We start from the raw sequence: 15,619 nt of genomic DNA on the forward strand, positions 1-15,619 counted from the left end.
TAGTTTTAAAGTGATATTCCCTGATATTACTTTTGCTACACATATTCTCATGTGTTCTGACCCAATATCGGCTGTTCCAGGTGTCGGTGTGGTGATACTCTCTCCTCCCTCATCGTCTTGCTGCAAACTCTTCCAACACACGCAAAGTTAACTGGGGCAATGTTGTGTTCCAAGTTGTTTTCTCCAGATTTGTGTGTGTGCTTTTTGAGATGCAATTTTCAGCTTTTTTTGGGTGCAGAAAATAGCGTCAGAAAAGCTGGAACAACAACAGCAGCAGCAGCTCTGGCTCACACCTCAGGGCCACCTGAGAGGCAGCGAGTCTGAGGCTGATTCCTGCCTCCAGAGAGAGAGAAATATCACTTTAAAAACAGATACACAGTGTAAACAGCACAACGCATAGAAAATCTGTAGCCCTGTAGACAAGTAAAGACAAATATATTTTCATATGTTTACATTTTTGTTTAACAATAAATAGAAAGATTCTTTATGATGCTGCTGGTAGGGGACAGAAAATGTTCCCTATTACAGTTTAACAAATCTTTTCCTGGCCATAAAAACTTTACAGTATTTGAAACATCAAGACAGTCATTACTAAAACTGACCAATTAACAACAATGATGTAGTGTAACACTTCTCCATGTACAGTTCAGCATAGTGTAGAAAATATGGGAAAAAAAGAGAGAAACAATTATTTTAATTTTAACAGTCACTGAATACCTGATATTGAAATTTAAACACCACTACATTTATAACATCTAAATATTTACTTTGAGAACCATGCATTTGATTTTATTTGTTCATGGATCCCTTTTTTTAAAATTACAATATAAAATTTCTTGATTTGAATATTTTTGTTTCAATGTTCACAAATTCAGATCCAAAAATTCAACTTTCAGAATTTTCAAAAGCAGATTCAGGCTGCTAAAATGTGATTGGTTGATTTCAGATTCAAAATTTCATTTTTCCAAATTTCCAAAAGTAGATTTGGTTAGCTAAAATCTGATCGGCTAGTTTCAAGATCCAAAATTCAAGATTTTTTATATATATTTTTTTAATTTTGGATCTGAATTTGTGGACATTGCTAAAATTCGTTTGGTTGAATTCAGGTCCAAAATTCAAGTATTTTTTTTTTTAACTTTTGGATCTAAATTTGTGAACATTGGAAAAAAAAATCTGAAATTGCAAATTAATAAAATTAATATTCTAATTTTAAAAGGTGAATTCAGAACAAATAGATTCAAATACAGGATTTTTAAAATTAAGTATTTCAATGCTATGAATTCATTGATATTTATTTCAATATTAAAGCAGCTGTGCGGAACTTTTTACCATTAATAAAACTGTCCCTAGTTCGTATCACCCCCCCTTGAAGATCCACATATTTATTTGAACCCAACAGCGTCAAAAAAGCCTTTCTCTATATGGCTGTTTAGCGTAGCCTCGCTCGGGTCGGACACATAGCGGAAGTCAGCAAACCAGAACACGGCACCCGAGGCAGAAGTAATTCTGCTCGCCTGCAGCAGCCCGCAGCCATTAAATCACAGAAGAAGAAGGAGCCATGTTTACAGAGAATGTTCTCCAAGTAAGCGGTACGCAACGGGCAGAACACATAACAGTTTTACCAGAGATGTATCTATGAAGACTTGGTTGTACTTTTGATGTCATGGCAGATAACGAAGGAGCACCATCTAAAAGAAAAAGAACAGAAGAAGGCTAAACGGGACAGTGACAGGGCTCGAGCCAAAACGCGTGTAAACCTCGGTCGGCCATTCACCAAGTGGAGAGAGCTGAGAGATTTGAAAGGTTTTAAAACTGATCCTGAGTTGGCCCTTTTCCTAATCGACAGGTATGTAATTTTTGTTTTTATTTAGAGAATATACCGCGACTTGTTAGACGTTGTTTCACTTCAATATATGACGACATGGAAATTATAAGCAAGCTAAATGTAGCTGATGTGAACCACTTTTGTCTAGTAACATTACAACAAACACCACAAAATTATCTGTGACCTCTGACCATGAACACAAATATACAGCAGGCAGTTGTCCTCAGTTTATAAGAAATTCAGAGCTACACCAGAACATTTATGAACAGGTCTTACTTTACTACTAACTTGTGTGTAACGTTAGCATGTTAGCATGTTTCCACTAATTACTTGGACTGACCTAATGTTAGTAGCGTTAGCTTTGCAAGCAAAGGCTGCAGGTAACAGCTTTGCTGTGTTAGGATTAGATCAGAACAGTAACACGACAGGAGAGTTTACCGGGTCATTTTGCTGTTTCCACTAACTACTTGGACTGACCTGACGTTAGTTAATCCTCTCGCTCTCCAAAACAAATACATGCAGTAATTGCCGGCTGCAGTCGAGATTTTACGACACCAGGCTGTGGGTGTCATACCGCTTCGACCAAAGGGGCGCTATAATCAACAAAAACGAAAAGTTCCGCACAGCTGTTTTAAGTATTCAATAGTTGTTAAAAATTAAAATAATTTTGTCTCTTATTTGCTTCCATAGTTAACTTTAAACGGATCAAATGTAAAGCACTCAGCTGTGAAAAGCCACTTAAGACCTCCACCTTTGTTTACACTACAAAACCGAAGGTGCAAAAATACATGAAAACATTTTATGGTCATTTTTAATGGCGGCGTGTATACAAATCCATTATTCAGTAATAGACATTAACATTTATAAGGTTATAGCGGACATATTTACATTCTTTGTCAATTAAAAGCATCTCAGTCGGACACATGGGAGTCCATACTGTCTAACACTGATATTAACAATAAAAAATAAAGTCTACAGTGAAGGAGTTCAGCACTAAACGTGCTTTTGTCGAGTGAAGACAGAACCTGACATTAAGTCAGTTCAGGCAGGTTCGATGCTTCACACTGAATTGTGTCAGTTTGTGAAACCACATGACAGCTTCCGAGCAGGACTTCATCTCCCATGTTGCCCCTGTGTCTCACACTCTGGCGCTCACCGGTTCCCCGCGTCTGCAGTGTTTCTGTGTTTGGTTGTCTACACACCGCTCACTTGAGACAGAAAGCAAAAAGGGGAGAGCCATGATTGGACGACCTCAATCAGTAAAAAGGAGGTTAAAAAATGATGTCATGAGCGTCGCCGTTAGGCCGCGGCCTGTTCGCAAGAGGTGGGAGAGGCTTCTTGAAAAAATCTGTGGAGGGGGTGAAAAACAAGGTTTGTCTATGTTAGTGAACTACGTCCGTGGAGTCCTGGAATAAAAACACAGTCAATTAGAGCTCTATCTATAACAGCATAAATAAAAAGAGAATTAGCCATGGCGGCTGCTGCACAGAAGCAGATGAGATATGTCGACTGGGAGGGAAAATATAGATGAATACACAGACAAGCCTTTGAGTTGATTAAAGACGTCTGGCAGCATGAAGGATCCACACACATTCAAACATATGCCTGATGAGATGCAGAGAGAGAGAGAGAGACAGTGATGTGGGTCGGGGCTGCTAATTAACAGTCAACACACATTTAAGCCAGATAGAGTTCAGTGTTTCCTCTGCAACGCCACATCCAGGAATTTAACACCACTGCTGTGAAACTATAAAAATCCACCAGGCTTTAAAGTATCACCCTTAGAAAAACTAAGGCAGTGCTGCTGAGTAGTTTCACTTTATATGATAAAGATAACAAAGAAAAAAAGTGCTAGAACGCATTACAGCACAGAGGAAACACTGACTCAGCGCCAGGACAGTTGGTGGATAAATGAATCCACATACAGACCAGGTTAGTGAGAGTGAATGGCTTTAGAACAAAAAGGGAGAAATGAATAAAATCAAACAGTGGTTAAGTGAGAGGGATGAAGACTGACTGGACTTCACAGCGTCTTTACCAGAATGTCTCGAGTCCCCGAGTGGTTCTAGTTTTGGCAGTCTAGAAACTTTTGGTGTGGCCCATCCAACTAAAAACAAAACAATAAACACAAATTAGGACAAATCCTGAAAAAAAAAATTAAAGTTTTAAGTGTTTTAAGTTTTGCGCACTCAAATCTATTGTATTCAATGTGGCAAGCGTGCTCAAACGCCAGAATGACTTTGTCATGACGTGCAAGTGCTCCCAAGGGCCTATTTTTCCCTACCTTCGGGGGAAAAACAATGGACCAGATGTCTTAGTTAGCTGGACCCAAGAGCGCTAGCGTGCATGTGGGTGTGTCAAGCGTGCGGTAACGGTCCCCACTGTCCTTGGGTCTCGAAGGGAAATGCAATGAGTGAGGTACTTGTACCCATTACTCCATTCTTCCCAATGAAGTTGCTTCAGCGAGACCCGCTACCTGTGACAGTGTAGTATCCTCGCAGTGCCTAGGGTTTTCACCCAAAGGGCAGGCAGCACGTGAGGACGCTCTACCGGTTAGAGTCTCATGTGAAGCCGAGCTGGGCTTTGGCGCAGATAAGGTGCCTGTCCCATTTCTACCCCTTGAATCTTCCACGTGGTATTGAGTGCCCTCGTTTGCAAGATATAACCCTTGATGAGGGAAGTGAGAAATATTAGGGTAGAGATCTTTCCCTAAGAAATGGGACACCACTTCATGCAAGTCGGCGTGGCCGATGTGCAGGCATATGTCACACGTAGTAGCGACGCAATGAAAATGCTGGCTCCAGCGCTTGTATTGTGGCGTGTGCTATGTTTATTCTTCTCCGTCTGATGAATCAACAGAGAAGAAATGCTGAAAACAGGAGGCGCCTATGACGTCTTCTAGTTCTGATCGATTTTGTTCGGGTAAGTCGATTTGTTTAAATATTTTGATGCTGTGTTCAACCGAGTTGCTGATGAGTTTACGCTAGTCCTACCATCTGTTGTTTGTATAGCCTACATTCCCATTGTACAGTAACAAATTGTTTTCCAAAACTAGCTGAATTTGCTGACTTCATCTTCCACTTCGTTCTAAGTGTGGGTCGGGGCTCTTTTGGAATCTAGGGCAGAGTGTTGGAAACCACTTTCACTACCTCAATTCTGTTTTGGGACAACACCAGCCTAAATGTGAACATGCACAACCAAGTGCAAGTGGGTATTTCTAGGGGAAGTGTGGGTATTGGGACAGGCCCAAGGACAAGATAAGATGGCTTAACTATGTACTCCTTTGCCATAAGGTAGACTGCTCAAAACAGCTAACGCCAGCTAGCTTTTGGAGTTGTTTTTGGAGTTTAACTGTGTATGTGTAGACACGGCCTGAATTGAAGTATGACAAGTTCTGCTACCAAGGTGGCTAATATGTAGCATTTTCAATAGCTACTTCACAATAAATGCCTCTTCCTGGTTCATAAGTAGGAAAACTTTAAATGTGCAGCAGCAGGAAATGCTCAGTTTGTGCTAGCTGTGACGTCACACAGCTCTGATACGACTGAAAGTGAACAGTAAACACTTTGATTAAGCTGATATTGAAAGTAGGAACAGGAACGTAGGAGTTAAACTCAATAGGAAGCTACTAAACTAGTTTTAAGAGGCAGACTGACCTGGAGGAGGTGGAGGGGTGGGGCTCTCTGCTGGCCCCTCCTCTGTCCTCAGCGGGTCCACCCTGTGCTTCCTCTTCAGGTGCAGCTTCCTCGTCTTCTTTTTGTCTTGCTCGCCTGTTGTGGCTGTCAGCACAGAGACATTTAATAAGGCATGAATTGGATGAAAAATCCAGATGTTCAAACTGGATCACATTAATAAAAATCAAATAGAAGTGGCTCCCCCCTTCTGCTTTCACCACTAGACTTGAGCAATTACCAACTGCTTCCCACAGCCATCTTTTATCGCTTAATTATCATGTAATTAATTATGTTTATCTATCAGACAGTCAGCACTTGGAGCCTGGGAGAGAAAAAAAGGATTCATATCAGATGTTAATTTCACTGGATATCTCTCTCACATTTTGAAACATCTCACACAAATATTTTTTGCAGTCTCTGGGTGTTTGTTTAATCATTTGCTTTCAAAGTGAAAACAGATTTAATATCTTACTTTATTTATTTATCTACAAGCTCTGACTTTTTTCCCCCCATATGGTACAAAGCCGAACCACAAGCTGTGAGGAAAGACTCTTCAAATAGGTGCCCGCTGCCCTCACTTCTTAACAGATAATAATTGTATCTGTCATAATTACATAACTCCTAAATTAATATCTTGGCAGAAAGCACATTTTATAAAACCACTGAACTATTTGCCAAGTGACTGAAATCATGGGGTGGTGTCCAATCAATCAGGCTCACATTTGCTGCTTTTCCCAGTCGTAAATACATATACAGTTATAAATTTAACTTCACGCTCACCTGAGCTGGCATTTTCCGGCGTTTGTCTTGTGTCGTCTGGCTCTTCATCTTCCTCATACTCCTCTTCCTCCTGATCAGCATCCGTCTTCGGGCTGTTGGTCCTGGTCTCCTGCAGCTCTCTTTGCCTCCTCCTCTCCTTTTCTTTATCCTCATTCTGAAAGGAACATGAAAGCCAGAAGTTATCTTCTTTCCAGTGCTTTGTGCAACAGAAGTTTTAACTTTGACTAGTTTTAAAGTAAGAAAAACACACAGAAAGCGGCCCATATACACCGACATACACAGCAGTCTCACACCTCAGAGATCACGTTGCTGATTGGCTGGAAGGGGCTGGGCATGTTTTCATCATCAAGCTCCTCTTCCTGAATCTGCCTGCCCTCACGTTCTGCTTCTTCCCGTTCTTGCCGTTCTCTATAGACAGAACATGATGTTAACTGTTTGGTTTAGTGTCACTGTTCAGATTTAATTACAGTTATGTTCCTCTTTTGGAATAAATGTGTGTTGTGTCTTTTTTATTGTTCCTCAGTGTAAGAAAGCATGGTTAAATCATTTTTTATGTGTTGTGCAGACAGGGAGATTGCACACTTTGCCATTTTGACAATTCACTCTAACCAACCTGTCTCATCCTGACAGATCATCCGCTTTCTCTATTAGGACAGTGACACAAGAGTTTGATCGTGTCCTCACCTCTCCGCTCGTATCCGCCGCACTCTCTCCGCCCTCTCCTTCTTGTCCTGGTCCTCCTGAGCGCGCTGCTCAGCTGTGTCCTTCTGCACACGCTCAGTAATGGCCTCGTAGTCTTTGGCAATGTTGTTGAGGAGCCACTTCAGGCCCTTCTTGATGGACTTGTCCACCTTTTTGCCGTAGCCTAGAACGGCAGAGCATGGCTCCTGGGGTAGGAACATACATAAAGAGATGATGATGAGACCTCAGAAGCACCTCTCATAAATTTTTTAAAAAAAAAATACAAACTTGATACTGATGCACATTTAGTTCTACAAGATACTTTGGATGAAAGCAGCCACCAGACTATCTATCTTGCTATCTTGAAGAGATAGGGCGGATTTTTTGAAGTAGGGTTGTATGAGGTACTTATCCATAGTCAGTGTATTACAAACAGTCGATGGCCGTTGGCTTGACCCTGCTTGGAGAAACAGGCAGGAGTCTGACATGGAAGCTAAGCAAAGAAGCAAAACGAATGTTTGCCAGCTAAAAAAAAGCCCAACTGAAAAAATCTCTAACTGTTAAAGTGTTCACGATATTGAGAGTATTTTCACAGCTTTACTTAACGGTCATACAGCAATTTTCAACAGGGAAATGAAGCCGTTACATCGCTCTTATCAAGGCCAAACTCCATTGAGAAAAACAGTAATTTTACATCAATGAACAGGGAGCTGCTGGTCTACCACTGCCACTATGATTAGTTTGTTTGTGTTAATATGTGACTTATGCAAATTAAAGGAGTTAGTTTGGATTCACAGAAGTTAGACAATTACACAAACAAACCAAATGATGGAGTCATCGGAAGGTCGGGCAGCTCCCGTCTTCAGCAAGCTAAAATTGCTGTTTTTGTGAATGGAGTCTGGTGGCTTTGACAAGAGCATAGATGGGGAAGTGATGCTCCTCCAAACTGGGGGCATGCTGACAGCTATCAACTGTATGTAATGTAATGAATATAGTTAAGTACCCCATACAACCCCACTTCAATTAATTACATTACTATCCCTTTAAGCTGACCTTTGCTTAAGATGGAATATGAGCCGTTTTCTAAAAACAAGCCTGGCTCTTTATCTACATTTGGGTGAAACCTCAGTTAAACCCAATGCCCTTAATGTCACTCAACTGCTGCTCCACAACAGGTGCACAGACACTTACGATCTGACAGAGACACTTGTTCTCGTTAACAAGCTTCTCTAACGACAGGTTCTCAATGATGTCTGCTTCAGCCAGCGCTCCCTCTTGGTCTTGTTTGTTGGCGAGCCTAAAAGCAGCGAAGGAATAACGATATTAATGTTGGGAAGAAAAAGCTAAACAAAATTTGCAAGCGTTCTCCTGTGACTTGACTAGACCAGCTGCAGGTGCGACCAACTCAGTGTTTGAGAAGAAAGATAAAGCAGCTGCAAGGAGGGTTACCAAACAATCTTTGCATAGTTGCTTAGTGGCTGGAAATCTTATGGAAATATGACTCTGTCCTGATTGTGGATTGTTGATTACGACACTATCTGCATACCTGGAGAAATTAAAGAATAAAAAAAAAAAAAATTAAAAAAAACTCTCTGTGCCTCAGTTGTGTCCTGATTACTGATTAAGGAATCAACCTGCAGTGCACGTATATGCTGCAACAAATTGGACCAAGGACTCAAGACTTTAAGGCCAGGCAATTTCTCTGTTAACACTATATCTTTTACGCCCTGCCCTCTGTGCTTTCATAAGTCACACATACATCTGCCAACATTAATAACACACAAGGTTATGATTTTTTTAGCCTTTGTCGAGTTTAACTCCCTTGGATGAAAGGACACTCACACTAGCACAGGTTTCCCTGCGATGCGCGGGTGCTGGAGGACCTCAGCCATGGTCTCCCGCGTCTCTTGGATCCTCTGGACGTCGCTGGAGTCCACCACAAACACCACGCCGTGTGACTCTGAGTAGTAGTTCTTCCAGATGCCCCGGATTCTCTTCCCACCACCCAGGTCAAAGATGGTCACCTCGAATTTGCCCTGCTTCAAGTCAACCTTAGAAAAACCCACTGTAGGAGCGACATCCTGGGGATTATCTGCCAAAAATAAAAAAACAGAAATCATGTTAGCAGAGGCAGACAACTTTTGTATAAAATATGTGTTAGCAGTGATAGCAGCGAGGCATAACTGTCAAGCAGCTTGATGTAAAATAAACATGATGATGAACAGTAAACAGAAGACTAAGTGAGGCATAACAAGACAGAGATAACAGTTTAGAAACTCAAGTTTTCTATTATTTACAAAGATTTTTTTAGAACAAGAAAAATGTGGAAAACACCGAATCCTGTATACATTATTAACATTTAAAACAAACAATCCTGACCTCCTTGGATTCCTCGTACTGTGGCTGTCTTCCCGGCATTATCTAGTCCCACCATAACCAGAGTCACTTTCCTGTAAGGTCAGAAAGGGAAAAATAAATACACATGAACAGAGACATCACTATCACTCACCTCCTGGAGCTTAGGTTAGAGGTGAGGCAGAAGGAGAAGCATCATATGCCGTCAGTAGCGGTGAAGAAGCTAGCTGGGATAAGCTCTCGTGATGCATTTGGGGGCACTTATAAGCCAATTAATTATCTGAATGACCAACGCAATCACAGATCTGTACAGAGTGAGTCAGCAGCAGTCACATGGACAGCTACCACAAATAAACCAAAAGAGAGATACAGTACATTTGCTCAAGGCAATATTATTACACATGGCTACATTAATAATATTTGGCCAATTATGGAATATGGTTTCTCTGTGTTCTGTTTACCTAGAGTCATTTGCTGCATCCATTTTTAATATATTTGTACTGAGACTTAACAATGCATGCTGGTATTGGACACTACAAGTGCTCAAACAGCTTGGTGTATCCTGAGAAGCAACACAGGCACAGACATCCCAACAAGTATGCAAGCATGCACACACCTGAACAATAGCCTGGGGCAGGGCATCAACATGTGTCTCAAAAGTTCAAGTACTCTCACTTACTCATGCAAAGTTACCATTGTAGTCAGGATGTTAATATGCAAGTGTAACTTTTTAGACAGCAATGCAAGATTTCCACCATAAACAGGAATATAATCACAGCCTGGCACATTTAGCCCCAATTAACGTGTCCAAAATTTAAATAACATGTATTTGCAATTTAACATATACTTGCTGTCATAATGATACAGACGGATCTGGGGCCACTTTCTGAATACACCTTTCAAGACAAAGATATAGCTAGAAATAAGGCATATCCTTTAATCATAACAGGACTCTTTGCGTTTATATTAAAGCTACTGGCATTAAATCTCGTCTAGAGGGAAAATGACTAAAACAGAAAATATAAAACACGAGCTAGAACTGAGTCCACTCAGTAAACACACACTGAAACTGAGAAAAGACTGCAAAGACCTAAGAAGAGATGCACACAGAACTATATCGCATGCATAAACAACACCTGCTTTGTCTCCTGGACGCATACTTAACTTTGACACTTGCGCCGAAAAGACATCAACCGCACAATCCATCTAACTGTCCTCTCGAGCCAAGTGGCCTTCATCGGGGCAGCCGCTTGTTGTAACCCTCCTAAAAGGTGAGATACTGTTTGGCCCTTTGTCTGCAGCTAACCCATAAAGCTCTGTCTTCCTCGCTGCTACAAACCCCTCACAGCAACAGGCCAAAAGGAAGAGACCCGCTGAACAGACCTGGCTGTGGGATTAGGTGAGGATTTCTGACTAAGTCCAAAGGATCAGATGCCTCACAGGCACCACGTGGGTTAAGCACTCGCAATTACATTTTGCTGGCCCTGCTGCTTCACACTCAGAATGTTTTATGTGCTCTGTGTCCAGTCACAAAGGGATGCTCAGCTAAAAAATACTGAGAGTACAGACTGAGAGGCTTGAGGCGTGTTCAGAAAAAGTACAGAGCAGAACAGGAACACTGTATCATTTCTAAGCCAAGGTGAATCACTGAGATAAGATGCGAATATGATTATTTTCATGATTTATCTACCACATATTTTCTAATGTTTGCTCTTTAAAATGTCACACAGTAGGGAAGGCAAGGGAAATGCATTTGTAAAGCACCTTTTAACAACAAGACAATTTAAAGTGCTTTACAGAAAGCATACATATAGATATCTTTCTGTCGGCATAACTGTAAATCAGCTGATAGTTTCAGCTCTATTATTAAGCCTCTGTTATTTACCATATTGTACATCATCCACTTAATATCATAACTAAAGACACACAGTATTTCAAACAAAACAAAAGGATCTCCATCATTACAAAACAAAATGTTTGCAGTGTGAGAGGCAGGCCCTTTACAAGAGTCCAACAAAGTGTTTTCTTTGCATTTTATTTGGCTTGGATGCTACAAGATAGATAAAATATAATGGACATTAATGGACATGATGGGCAGTAATCACGTCCCCTGTATTACTTTGGTTAAATCCACTTAATTTAGATCTGTCTGATCTGTCAGTGGTTGATGATGTGTGAACAAAAAGTGGATTTTAATGAACTGCTTTGACCCAAAACATCACATCAGTTGTATGATAGATTACAGGCTGGACTTCAACATCCAATGACGGCCCCTTCTAGCAAACTACTGAAACACACTGATTTGAGCTAAGACAGGAGGGATGGCAGATTTTTGCATCATAATAAAACCAAACTTACCTTGCAGGCTCTCGCCAGCGTTTCAGCCAGTTGCAGCAATTCGCCATCAGGCTAAACATCGCAGTCTGAGTCCAGATGACTGTGATCAAGTGGTCATCCAGCCAGAAGCGTCACACCACTATCCGACCCTGTTTAGCCAGCTGATCGATTCTTAACCTATATTGGCTACATAGCGAGCTAACTCATGATAGCAGCGACGTTAGCAGCGTATAAAAACAGTCCGCGTACACAGCACTGATGTACCAAGGGGTTGTGTTGTTAATAAAAGTTTTTTCAAATAACATCCATCTCCAGAAACACAAAATCCGTGTCCCGTTACCTAAGGTTAGCTAAAGCTAATGTAGCTAGCAATAACGGTTTCTTGTTAACTCGTTTAATTTCAGTCCCAGCGCACAAGTCAGTCTGTCACCACGCGAATGAAAGCTGTACTCAATCATAAAATAAAACAGGGTTTCATATTATAACGGAATGCAGCTACAATAAGTATTTTACTCACGAAGGATGAGCTAACGTTAGCGTTAGCTGACTTGTAGCTCTTTGCTTTGTTTACGCCGTCTTTTCTGCTGCTAGGCTGCGGACGTGCCTACGTCATCTTACGTAATCAATAAATCAGCGTCGTTCTAAAATCTGTGAAATAATATATGTATTTATTTACTGCAAAACTGTGCAGTAATACACAACAACTACACACATATGTGCCAAAGATTAAGGTGTAAATAAATTATAAAATATACAACTTTATAGTTTACATAAACGCTGGATTTTTAAATTATTATTGTTTCCTTAATTAAATAAAAGAATATAGCACAGATTCAGCACAGCCTACAAAGAATAATATAAAAATAATACAAAATTTAAAAAAAAGTCAGGGGTATCTCACACTGGACAGAAATATTAGGCAATAAAACAAATTAATAAATATTAATAAGAAAGTAGTTTCATATATTGCTGAACATTATTCAAGAAAAAAATGTTTATTTTAAATGTATTAATACATTTTTCCCCAACATTATTATTCTGACTCTAGTGGTAACACCCAAATTGAGTTTTGCATTGATACAGACTTCATGATTATGATTCTATAGGCCTACCTCATTATTTTATTAACTTTCTACTCCATATTATAACTGCTTTGTTTTATTTTATGTTGTCTGGATACATTACTGCTTGTTTTATAACTGTCTTGTGAGATGCCTCTTATTGGGGTTCTGTCCACGAAGTGAAAATGTCCGCAAAAGTACCTGAATCACACCCTGAAAGTTTTATTCAGCACATAATTCCACAACCTTTTGGTCAATCATCACAAACCTTGCAAGCAAAAGTTCCATTGAAATGGACCACTAGGGGGCACCACACATGCAAAAAATAAGATTGGGATAACACAAATCAGACTAGAAATCAGAAATTGACTGTCCAATCATTATAAAACTTGCAGGGTATGTTAAACAATAATGATTATTTATATATATAATTATTTAGAAATCAGTAAATAGGGGACGCCACCTGTTCCAAACAAGTGCAATGGTCTTTCTTAAAATTTAGCCAAAAATAAAAGAGGGTTTGATCAATCATCACCAAACTCAGTGGACTTTTTAACTCAGCCATTAAAGAATGTCCTCAAAATGTTTTGCCAGTTTCCAAAGAAGAGCGTGGCCTGGGAGAGATTTGGACTCTAATGAATGAGTATCTGTCTGATTGTCATCAAACTTGTTGTGTATGTTTAATGCAGGCATCCTAAATTGTCAAAGGTCTTGATCTTACACAGCTTTCAACTTTTAAAGGTGCATGCTGGCTTGAAACCCGGAATAGCCACTTGAGGCTATATTTATGATTATCATTATTAATTATAAAAAGAAATATTTGTCTTCTTTTCCTATCTGTCTTTTATTATCAGTTTGCAGTGCTGTATGATCAGCAACACATTAACCATCTTTAAATTAGTTTATCTGATATTTGCTACATCCCCATCTAGTGCTGCAGATATATCTTTTCTTTTACAGAATAAATATTTTCTGGTGAACTTCAACCAGTAACAACAACAACAAAGAACTGAAGGAATTTTACAAGGTATTGAGAAAAGCACAAAAATCCAAAGTTGCTTAAACTCTCTTCAAAGGATAGCCTGAGCTAAAATGGCACATGCAATTCTTAGAAAAGGGATGACAAAAAAGGAAATGACTGACGTAATTCAGCTGAATGCAAAACCCATAAAGAGTGAAGTACAGCATGTCACCAGAATCAGTGATTCTCCTTCTTTCCACCAAAGTGAAAGTATATCAGAAACTTGTGGCTTCTGCAGTTAGTCTTTTTTCCTCCACATGAGACTGAATGTCAAGTGTCTGTTAAGGCAATGATGGATGCACTTTAAATCCTGGGCTGAGTTTTTGTCCCAGATCAACTGTGAGTCTACAGTCACAGGAGTGGGGCAGGATGAAGAGTGAGTGTCAGAGTAAAACTACAACTGCTGCACTCATAATACCACAGTAATAACCTTTATATGTTTACTGGGATCCAGTGAGGTAACTGGCTGAATGGACAGTAATGAGGCCGTTGTCCTGTTGGCTCCTGTTTACCAAAGTATTTAAGAGGTGCTGAACTCATGAAGGAACTTTAAAGCCAGAGTGTAATTCTCTTTAATGTTTTCCTCTGCTGAGACCTTATTATTGTTGCAGGGTCTTGTAATATTTCTGTTACATTAAGTGGGTTTTTAATGGAGCCAGCAGTGCAAATCTCCCTTTTATTGTAGATGAGTAATTACTGATCATTGCTTTGTTTTCTCCTCTTTAGTTTACAGCCCTATCTGCAAAGACTGTAATTAGCAGTGGATGTTTTTATAGTATATACAAGTTATGTGTTTAGAATATATAGGTGGTTGCTTTATTACTTTTTAAATTATTATCATTTGCTTCTTGGCTTCTTGGCTTTTTAAGTGAGTGGGTTTTATTGTGTTTATTGTGTTTATTGTGTTTGTCTTATTCACTCAGTATTTTAAATTAAACATTCAGTTTGTTCACTCTCAGTGTCCTCTCACTTCATTGCTTTTCTTTGGATGTTTTATTTATTGTTATTATTATTATTATTAGAGCTGCCTTATTATTATTATTATTATTATTATTATTGTTTTATCTTATTTTATTTATTTATTTAATTTGTAATGTCAGATCAAACTCGTTGCTCTGAGATGAGTGCTATTTCTGTGTATTTTTTGCTACTACTACTAGTAATAAAAATGATGATAATAATAATAATAATAATAATAACAATAATAATATAGCACCTTTTGTACACAAAAAGCAGCTCAGAATTTATTATTTGAAACATTAAAATATATTTAATAAATAAAATTTAACGTTATTATTAGTGGTAGAAGTAGTAAGAGTAGTAGTAGTATCATTATGTTTAATTTCTTAGATCAAACTCATTGCTCTGAGCTGAATGCTACTCTTCTGCAATTTTTACTACTACTACTACTACTACTACTAATAGTAATAATAATAATAATAATATAGCGCCTCTAGTACACAAAATTCAGGAGAATTAAATATTAAAAATATTAAAACCTATTTTAAAAAATAACATTTGACAGTAAAAAAAATAAACTATGATAATAATAAAATGTTAATAATACAGCAACAACAGCAATTATCATTACCAAACATAATTTAAATCATATTTTAAGACTGACCAGACGTTAACAATAGTAATTATTTTTCAATTTATAAATAGATTAAAAACATAAAATGACATGACAAAAAAAAGCTGATATTACCTAAGCAAAATAAAAAAAAACAACTCATGATGCCCATTAAATTATTGGTGTATACTTATTAGTTGCCTCTAAAAAAATAAACACTAAAATGGAAATTAGCAAGTAAAGCACAAATACCTCAAATTTTAACTTATTAAAGTACTAAAAAAATGTACATAGTTACATCTTCCCACTATT

General features: G+C 38.8%; 1 protein-coding gene across 3 annotated transcripts; it reads right to left on the reverse strand.

The window, feature by feature from the left end:
- Positions 1-1,120: 1,120 nt before the first annotated feature.
- arl13b (ADP-ribosylation factor-like 13b) lies at positions 1,121-12,226 on the reverse strand. Of its 3 annotated transcripts, none has more exons than XM_033615519.2 (10): positions 11,674-12,226; positions 9,340-9,410; positions 8,803-9,052; positions 8,152-8,257; positions 6,964-7,166; positions 6,573-6,687; positions 6,280-6,433; positions 5,482-5,604; positions 3,864-3,932; positions 1,121-3,173 (listed from the first exon to the last, which is right to left on the reverse strand). In XM_033615519.2, the coding sequence occupies exons 1-10, from the start codon at positions 11,730-11,732 to the stop codon at positions 3,097-3,099; spliced, it is 1,227 nt and encodes a 408-aa protein (XP_033471410.1). In that variant the 5' UTR covers positions 11,733-12,226; the 3' UTR covers positions 1,121-3,096. The 3 variants fall into 3 exon arrangements, with proteins under 3 accessions (XP_033471410.1, XP_033471411.1, XP_033471412.1); XM_033615520.2 differs by having other exon boundaries at positions 2,881-3,033; XM_033615521.2 differs by lacking the exon at positions 3,864-3,932 and having other exon boundaries at positions 2,881-3,033.
- Positions 12,227-15,619: the final 3,393 nt, after the last annotated feature.

Source organism: Epinephelus lanceolatus, chromosome 24, assembly GCF_041903045.1.
Source record: "Epinephelus lanceolatus isolate andai-2023 chromosome 24, ASM4190304v1, whole genome shotgun sequence".
In the NCBI taxonomy this organism is placed as follows: domain Eukaryota; kingdom Metazoa; phylum Chordata; class Actinopteri; order Perciformes; family Serranidae; genus Epinephelus; species Epinephelus lanceolatus.